This window comes from Berghia stephanieae, chromosome 14 (genome assembly GCF_034508935.2).
Source record: "Berghia stephanieae isolate SIO BIC M18660-M18661 chromosome 14, UCSD_Bste_1.3, whole genome shotgun sequence".
Taxonomy (NCBI): domain Eukaryota; kingdom Metazoa; phylum Mollusca; class Gastropoda; order Nudibranchia; family Aeolidiidae; genus Berghia; species Berghia stephanieae.
In genome coordinates, this window is record NC_088373.1 from 28,902,308 (window position 1) to 28,912,468 (window position 10,161).

The window sequence follows — 10,161 nt, forward strand, 5'->3', positions numbered from 1 at the left end:
ATGTAAGATTTTCTGTTGCAGGTAGGAATATTTTTTGTAGAATATGGGAAAGTAGTAGGTCTAAGTTGTGGCGTAGTGTCCATTTTGTGTCTAAGAGTGCTCAACAGTGCGGAGCTGTGTATTGAATCGTGTTTGATACAAATATGGTACTCGTGTATGCGCAACATAGAACAAATAATTTCAAGCCACAACAAAAAAATATTAATAAACCACCGACAAGAGCAAAACCCACCCACCAGAAAATGCATCTGCAGAAATAAGGAACATTGCCCGCTAAACAAACAATGTTTAGAATCAAGTTTAATTTACCAAGCCACAGTCACCGAAACTAAAATAAACAAGCAAGAAAAATATGTAGGACTAACGGAAAATAATTTCAAAACAAGATACAACCTCCACACCTCAACATTTAGAAACACTAACAAAAAAACATCCACAAAACTCAGCGAACATATTTGGAAATTAAAAGACAACAAACTAGACCACAACATTTCATGGAAAATTTTATCTAAAGCAACAGGATACACACCAACATCAAAACAATGTAGCTTATGCCTGGAAGAGAAATATACCATAATCAAACACCCTCATGAAGCCACACTCAACACGAAAAGTGAGATGTACGGTACGTGTCCACATCGCCGGAAGTTCTTGTTAATTAACTTTAAACCGGAACCACTTCAAGAAACAACAACAGTCAACAAAACAACTCAGTCCTGACGATGGCAAATTAAGCCTGAAACATTAATGTAGACTGTCTCAAACATTGTGGTAAATATTTTTAAAAAATAATTATATATATATATATATATATATATATATATATATATATATATATATATATATATATATATATGTATATTAATATTCTCATTATTCGGGACAGCATCATCATCATTGCCTTTTTCACCCTGGGTCAGGGTATAGGCCACAGACAAACAGTTTCCATCCTTCTCTATCCTGAGCTAACTTTTTAATCTCATTCCAGGTCTTACCACTTCTCTGTATATCAGCTTCTTTAATTCTTCTCCATGTTCCTCGTGGCCTTCCCCTTGATCTTCTGCCCTGAGGGTTCCAGTCCAATACTATCTTTGTTATAGTGGAGTCGTTCTTTCTAAGCGTGTGTTCAATCCACCTCCATCGTCTTCTTCCTATTTCCTCTCCCACTGGTTTCTGTTGTGTTCTTTTCCATACTTCTTCAATTGTTATTCTATCCATCCATTTTATTCTGAGTAGCTTACGCATGCACCTGTTTACGAAATTCTGTACCCTCCTTATACATGCCTGTGATGCGTTCCAAGTTTCACATCCATACAGTAGGACAGACTTCACATTTGAGTTGAAAAGTCTTAGCTTTAGTCGAAGGGAGATATCTTTAGTTCTTCAAATTCTGTTCAAAGGTGTGAATGCAGCCTGTACCTTTCCTATTCGTGCTTTCACCTCTGCTTCCGTGCCTCCATCCTTGTCGATTATACGTCCGAGATAGCAGAAAGTGTCTATATCTTCGAGTTCCTGATCTTTTACTTTGATCTACTCCCTTTGACGCGTACCTATCCTCAATACCTTTGACTTTGCAGGGTGAATTCTTAGACCAATTGATTTCGAGAGGCTGTTTATAATTGTAGTTTTTGCTTGTATCTGGTCCTGGGTGTGGGACAAAAGAGCCAGATCATCTGCAAAATTCAGATCATCCAACTGTGTCCAGGGGGTTCACTGTATCCCAATTCTTCGCCATTTGGGGGTTTCTTTCATTAGCCAATCAACGGCAGGGATGTACAGAAATGGTGAGAGCAAGCATCCCTGCTTGACACCAGTCTTAATTTCAAAGCTGTTAGTAAGCTGATCTTCATGTACAACCCTGCAACTTGATCCTTCATAATTTTCTTAATGAGGTTTACTATCTTTTCAGGGAGTCCATAATGTGCCAGAATTTTCCACAATGTTGCTCTGTCAATACTGTCAAAAGCCTTCTCGTAATCCAGAAAGTTGACAATAAGAGGAGAGTTCCATTCTATAGACTGTTCCACTATGACTCGCAGAGAGGCCATCTGGTGGTGGTTGAACGGGTTTTCCGAAAACCTGCCTGTTCGTCCCGCAGTTTAGCGTCTGTTGCACTCTTAATTCTCTCTAAAATAATACGGTTAAAAACCTTTCCTTGAATAGAAAGAAGAGTGATACCTCGATAATTATTACAATTACTGATGTCCCCTTTCTTTGGAAGCTTGATAAGATGTCCTTCCTTCCAATCCTTTGGGAATATCCCATCATTCCAGATTCTCTCAAATAGTGGGTGCAGGGCCTCAGCATTTGTTTCAGCATCAACTTTTAGAGCCTCCGGTGGAATCTGGTCTGGTCCAGCAGCTTTCCCCCTTTTCATCTTGTTAATGGCACCCACAATCTCTGCTATCGATGGTGGATCACGGCTAATTGGTAACTCATTCCTTGCAGGCAAAATTTCTGGCTGGTTGTCTGGTGGTGGTCTGTTCAGAAGGCAGTTGAAATGTTCCTTCCATCGTTCAGATTGAGCCTCTTTTCCAAAAATAGTTTTCCCATCTTTGTCTTTGACTGGTACCTCTGGTTTCCCATATTTTCCAGCAAGTGTCTTGGTAGTTTGATAAAGGATCCTCATGTGTCCTCCTGTCGCTGCTGCTGCTGCTTTCTCTGCAAGTCTGTTCATGAATGCTTCCTTGTCTTTCTTCACAGATCTTTTGACTTCTTTAGCTATGGCTCGATACTGCTCTTGTGCATCCAGTCTTGAAGCCCTTGTTCGGCTTGCGTTCACTTGTTCCTTTCTTGTTCTCCTCTTTTCAATAAGGTCCAAGGTGGTTCGACTTATCCATTCTTTATGTTCCGATTTCTTTACCCCCAATACCTCGTGGCAAGTTGTTATGTAGACTTCCTTGATCTTTGCCCAATGTGACTCTACATCTATGTCCTCCTCGAGCTCATTAAGCGGTTGGAATCTATTACTCAATTGTAGTTTGAATTCCTCATTCTTTTCCCCATCAAGTGCATTCACCTCGAATTTTCTTCTTGTATGTGATCTGGTCCCATGTTTTCTGAGTCGGAGCTTAAGCTTTGCCAATAGCAGGTGGTGGTCGGGACAGGAATCTACTAAATTTTTATGCAATTCATTATTCGTGATGAATGGTAATAAAGCAGAATACATTATTCGTGATGATTTCCATATATTTTAATATTCCCATTATATTCGTGATGGGAATCTACTAGTTATAATTTATGCAATTCATTATTTGTGATGAACAGTCCATTTTGGGGGGATCCTCTTTATAAATTCATCATTCGTGATGAGTGTTTTCACACCAACGTACCCATCTTTTATTATGGCTCTTTCACGATGATCCAACATTTGTGGCACAGTGTGTACCTTTATGTGTGGAGATGAGAATGCAAAATAAACTTGGGGCAATTAAAGACCAACTTACCCAAATTATTAACAGTTTCCCAATAGTACATGAACTTATAATGGCCTCACTTACTTGAATTTCACAATTGTCTTTGTATATTTTTGACAATACTTGATATATATAGATAATTACATCTTGTGCTTATTAATTTTTCTTCTTTTAATAAGCTTCCGAAACACTTAATACTATATTGTTTTTTTCGAGAAATGTGTGTGTGTGTGTGTGTGCGTGTGTGTGTGTGTGTGTGCGTGTGTTCAAAGACTCAGAATTTCATTTGCATGAAATAAATACATATACTTCATTGTCGCCATTTAAAATGTTTTTGTCTTCAATGGCTTCGAAGTCTCATGGAAAGTCAACCAAAGTGTTTGTGGAATTTACTAAATTAAATGAAGACTCGCCTATAAGGTTGGGAATTACTTTTGATTAAAATTCCACAAATCTCAACATTTTGGGTGACTTTACTTTCCCCCCCCCCTCCCATCCCCGCGTGTATAGATTCCTTTAGTAATCTCGTATTTTGTTTGGTTAACTGAATCTTTTAAAAAATCGCTTCGAAGAGTGACGCCACTTGTACGTGTAACCGTAATCTTGTAAAGTCACTCAAATGTAGTGGTTTATGGAATTACAATCAAATATCATCCCCACCTTTCCATTTAATTTAGTAAATTAAACATGCAGGCAAAAAGAACTCACATATTTGAGGTCTCATACAAATGAATGGAGCTTTAGAATCATAAAAGTCCTTTTCTACTGATGTTCCATCTGAAAGAAGTAGTCGGTACGAATTGTGTCCATGAGTCGTTTCTTTTACTTTGAGATTAAATTTACTGCATAAGAAAAATAGGATAAAACAGGCTGTTAGGCATAGTACACGAGATTTGATGAAAGGATGGAAGAGAAGGTTAAGCTAAGATAAGATATGCTTAACTGATCCTGAATGGAAATACAGGGTGATTCTAAAGGAATACGCCAAAATAAATACGCTTAAAGTCTGTAGCATTGTAGTGGACTGAATTCGTAGTTGTTTGACAGAGTAGTTATCTAAGTTTGTTGGATACCAATTTAACCGATGTCGTAAGTATAACTTCCGGTGTAGCTGAATTGTGGGGGAGACCAATCAAAATGGCGACTCCTCAACAGAAGGCGTTTTTGTGTTCTTGAGTTCGCGAAAACAAACGCATTGTCACGGTGCAAGGTGTAATAAGAACACAATTTGGAATTAATCCAGCACACCGTGAGAGCATTCGATGATGGGTTAGATCATTTAGAGATAGTGGACGTCTGTGTAAACGAAAGAGTCCTGGAAGACCAAGTGATTCGGAGAAACAAGTGGAGAGGAATTATGTGTGTACGAGAAGCCCAGTAAGTCTGTCTATATATCGATCAATCTTCAGCATGCCATTCCTCTATCCACAGCGGGCGTGTGTTAAAGAGACGATTATGAAACCATACAAACTTAGCGTCGTCCAAGCACTTACTAATGATGACAAGGTGAAGCGCAGGGCATTTTGTGAGTCAATGCTAGATATGGAGGAAGGTGATGAAACTTTTTTCAAGTTAGGTTTCACGTGAAAACTGTTGAGCACGAGAGAGAACGTCTTCTGTGCTGTGTCTCAAGACAAGGTCTACGGTCCCTTTTTCTTTGAGGATTACATCGTTACAGGACAAACCTATCTATAAATGATCCAAAAATGGCTGTTAATTCACTGCAAGCAGATTTGAATGACTTTATTTTTCATCAGGATGGAGAATAACCTCATTGGCATCTTGGGGTCAGATTTTATTTGAATGACAACGTGCCTTGGCGTTGGATTTGGAGGATAAGTGCTAAAAACCTTGCTCTATGTGCTTGACCTGCCCAATCTCCAGACCTAACTATGTATGGCTCTTCCATGTGGGGAAATGTAAATAGCATTGAGCTAGTTTACATTTCACTACTTCCAGCAAGTATCACTGACTTGAAAGTCGAATAACAGCGGCAATCAATAAGGTGGATCGTGACATGCTTTAGCGCGTTGAATTCCTATGTCGGCTTGATGTTGTCTACGCTGCCGGTGGTGGCCACATAGAGCATTTATAAAACATGAAATAAAAACTTGAAGGTATTTGCTACACATGTGTCCAAGCTAGTGTTTTCTTTTGTTCTTTTTTTTTTTAATATCGCATGATAGTTTTTCCATATTCTTTTTGAATCACCCTGTATGTTAGGCATCAGTCATCGTTCTATTAACAAAGATTTATACATTATCATGAACTAATTGATAAACATTGTATTTAGCTGATTTAAGATTAAATAAAATAAAATATATAAGCAAAGCTATAAGAATCGGACAGTAGATAGAATAGAATTTGTAAAAATGGTTAACACGAGGAGAGGAGCAGGAGGCGGATGGAGGAGGAGGAATCAGAAGGGGAGGCTGAGGAGGAAGATGGAACAGACCAAAGAGAATAGGAGGAGGAACAATAGACGGAGGCAGAAAACGAGGGAGGAAAAAGAGGAGGAAGAAAAGAGATTGAGGAGGAAGAAGGATGAGGAGAAAAAGAAGAAAGAGGAGGAGGAGGAGGAGGAGGAGGAGGAGGAGGAGGAGAAGGAGGAGGAGAAGGATGGGGGAGAGAAGGGAGAGGAAGGAGAATGAGAAAAGAGGAAGGATGGGTGTCAAAGACTTCTAAATTTTCTGTAGTTTTGCGACATTGCTTCATTTGATTACGTCACCAAAATTTTCTGTAATAGTTTGACATCGTTTGTTGTCCTGCCCTTCACCTTCATTATGTAGCATGGAATCGTTAGCGGTAGCATATTTATATGGGTTATGGAATCCATGAAGGAAACTTTTCCTTATACCATTATGTCATCGGGTTTCCTGGTTAAGCCGTCCATGGCCACCATGTTTATGGGCTGGAGTGTAACTACTCTCAGGATATGGAAACTGTGGATGTTTTGATTTTCTTGTAAGAGGGCTCATCTTTTGAAATTTGGTTTTAAAAAAGGATAGATTTTTAATTTATCATTATATTCTCTTTAATTATATCACTCGAAAGCTATCTGGAAAGATAAAGTTTTCTATCATTGAGAAAATCATAAAAGTCTTTAAATTGATTACTTTTTAATGAATTAAATTTTGCTTTAAAATTAGTCCACTGGGTCAAGTGATCATCTGTCTTATTGGTTGTTTTGTCGATCGTGTCTACAATTAAAACGCCTCATCATTAAGGTATACAATCGTCGCTGATTTCTAGCACACTATCGAGAGAAGCCAAAAATCGTGTTCGAGTCCGAGAGTGGCAAACTCCGATGCACATGCGGGGTAAACGATATATAGATAACATTCGGTCACCCAGATCCGGCTTGTCCGTATTGCAGAGGGTGGTGGAATTCGTCATCCTAGAAGAATCCAGCGAGTAGGTATTGTGTTTGGAAATTTTATTAAATGGTACAAAGAATTTTTGGCCCACAGTGTAAAATTGGGAGAAAATATTTCTAACGAAAGATCTTTGTCAAACGGATATATCCTCAAAGTTGCGTGAGTTTCCCAATTCTGTATATCTTATACACCAACGGATGTAGACCATCTTTTGAAAATTGCCTTCTTGGGAAATATGCAGACGATGCTGCTCTTCTTGTTTTATTAAAAGATAAAATTACCGAAAATAATTATCTCGAGCAAATGCATTATTCGTTTATCAAAATCAATTTGAATTATAGATGTTGAAAAAACGAAAGAACAAGTATTTTGTGTAAAAGATAAAAAAGACTTTAAAAGTGTGACAATCGGATAGGGTGACGTAGAGATAGTTGCAATTTTTTAAAAAATATTTAGGAATATCCATCAACAATATCCTTAATTTCACTCAATACATTAAAATAATCTGTAGAATAGTTGCCCCAAGATTGTACATCCTAGGGAAAATGAGAACATTTGAAGATGGGAAGGAAACAATGTTAAAAGTTTATAACGCCTTGATTAGAAGTGTAAATGGGTTTGACTGCACCATATAGTTTGGCCCCTACAGACGGATTATCACCTTCTCGTGGTGGGAAGGCTTGAGCATCTCGAGCCTCAGACCTCCAATAGGAGAGAAAAGGGGAGAGCTCAGACGAAGAGTAATCCACAGCCCTCCAGGATGTTACAGAAACAGAAACCAGACACAAATCCACTACAGGCGGCAGCATAGAAGCGGACAAGAATATTGGCTTCATAATGGTGAGAGGACGCCCCCGACCAGAGTGCGGAACTGTTGTCACCAAAAAGCAGGCTCAAAGATTCTCGGTAAATTAACTGTTCACCAACCCTTTGGTAAAGAGAATAAATAACAGAAGCAGAAAGGCATTATCCATAAAGTAGTCATAAAGGAGACCTGGAAATTTATGCTAATTTACGTGGAATCACACTCCTATCCAACGAGCAAATTTTTAAATAGAATCATTCTGAAAAGACTCTCAGCTCACATTGAAAACATTCTTAGAAAAGAACAAGCAGGTTTCAGAAACGGGAAGTCATGAAGTAACCACATATTACCCTGAGACAAATCATGGAACAAACCGTGGTACATGGGGATTACCAAAAAAGAATTTAGACAGTCTAGACGCCCTACACAGAAAACAACTCTGTCGAGTCATAGATTAGGTGTGATATGGCCAGACAAGATTAGTACCCAAGATCTCTACGACCGTTGCAGAGTACGCCCTGTTAGTGATAGAATAAAACAACAAAAGATGGAAATTTCTTGGCAACATTCTCCGAAGAGACCATTACCTACTGGCCCAAACGGCAATGAAGGAATACTTTAATGCCGGGAATAACTACCGCGGATGAACACAAACGTTAATGCCGGGAATAACTACCGCGGATGAACACAAACGTTAATGCGGGGAATAACTACCGCGGATGAACACAAACGTTAATGCGGGAATAACTACCGCGGATGAACACACACGTCTCTACGAACAACACTAAATGCCGACCAGCAGACATATCATTGTCGACTCCAATCAGCACAGGGAGAAGTTGTGTCCCTTGCAGCTACAAAAAAATATTCCATCAAAACTAAAGACGGAAAATGATCGCTCTTAAAACGTGAACAAAAGGGAAAATATAATAAAAGGAATCCAACAGGCAGAGGACACGCTGACAACCGCACAATGCACGGCAAGCCTCCTTGAGACTTCATAGCCAAGATCAGTCATGGTGTGTGTGTATGTGTGTGCGCTCGCCGGAGAAAGAGAGGAAGATAGAGATATAGATGGATATAGATAAATAGAAAGATAGAGAAAGATAGATAGACAGTTGGATAGATAGATAGATAGATAGATAGATAGATAGATAGATAGATAGATAGAGAGAGAGAGAGAGAGGGTGATAGAGAGAGAGAGAGAGAGAGAGAAAGAGAGAGAGAGAGAGTAGTAAAAATACAAATGTGTGTTGAATATTATAGTTACCGTGTTTACAACAGATATAACAAAATAGCAGAATTGCCATTGTTATGGATAATAAGGATCTATTATTATTATTATTATTATTATTATTATTATTATTATTATTATTATTATTATTATTATTATTATTATTATTATTATTATTATTATTATTATTATTATTATTATTATTTCAATATTGTTATTAATGCAAATTTTGATGTAGAGACATGTGATTGTGTGTCGAAATAGGAAAACTGACTATTCTCTTTAATAAATTTTATTTTTTGTTCGTCTTTCTCTCTCTCTCTCTCTCTCTCTCTCTCTCTCTCTCTCCCTCTCTCTCTCTCTCTCTCTCTCTACCTCTCTACTTCCTGAGAAAGAAAAATCATCCCCTGGCATTTAATCTATTATTTGACTATTACCTATACTATCTATTCTTTTTATCAGATCTCAATGGAAAAGATGGGATTGCTATCGTAATCTATAAAGTGGATTCACATACACTTGCTTTTCCCGCTGTCGTTAAATCACTTGTTCTATTCTAGCACAGAACCTAGTTATACTCGGTTAATATGGACTAGTGGTTCTTGGATCTTCTTCTGCATTATAATTTCTTTTAATATTTCATTCGGGACGTTAGATTGTGTCAATGAACAGAAATGTGAGAAAAGGAAGGAGGAGGGGGGGGGAAGGAGGAGGAGGAAAAGGGGGAGGAGGTAGAAGAAGATAATGAGCAGATGGATAGGAAAGGAGGAGAGGAGATGGAGGGTGAAGCAAAGTAGGAGAAGGAAGAGGGGGTGATAAAATGGGGGGGGGGGAGGAACGAGGAGGAGGCGAAGAAGAAGGAGGAGGAGAAGGAGGAAGAAGAGGAGGAGGAGAAGGAGGAGGAGGAAGAAGAAGAAGAAGAAGAAGAGTGTGGGGAGGAAAAGGAGGAGGGAAAGGGGGCAGAGAAAGAAGAGGTGAAATAGGAGAAGAAGAAAGATGATGATGATGATGATGATGATGATGATGATGATGATGATGATGATGATGATGATGATGATGATGATGATGATGATGATGATGATGATGGTGATAATGATGATGACGACGACGACGAAGACTGTAACAACAAAGCACCTACGTCATTGCAGGCTCCATATAAACGCCATTGCTCCATGTAAATTGACCCTGTTTAACTTGAAGGCCTATCCACCAAGGGTCAACGTGATTGTCTTGTCGTTTTTCCAACTCCTTTGTAACGACTTTCTTCAGGATATAATAATAAAATAAAATAATTATTTTTAAAAATCAACTTATAACTAAAGGCACTAA

General features: G+C 38.5%; 1 protein-coding gene across 1 annotated transcript in view; it reads right to left on the minus strand.

The window, feature by feature from the left end:
• The window catches only part of LOC144959561 (uncharacterized), a 16,502-nt gene extending 6,405 nt beyond the window's left edge, over nt 1-10,097 (minus strand). The window contains exons 1-2 of the mRNA XM_078892178.1: nt 9,971-10,097; nt 4,125-4,258 (exon numbers count right to left, since the gene is read on the minus strand). Of these exons, the coding sequence (XP_078748304.1) occupies nt 4,125-4,258; nt 9,971-9,987 (151 nt within the window). The 5' untranslated portion in view covers nt 9,988-10,097. The remainder of the gene's footprint in view (nt 1-4,124; nt 4,259-9,970) is intronic.
• Between the last annotated feature and the right edge of the window lie 64 nt (nt 10,098-10,161).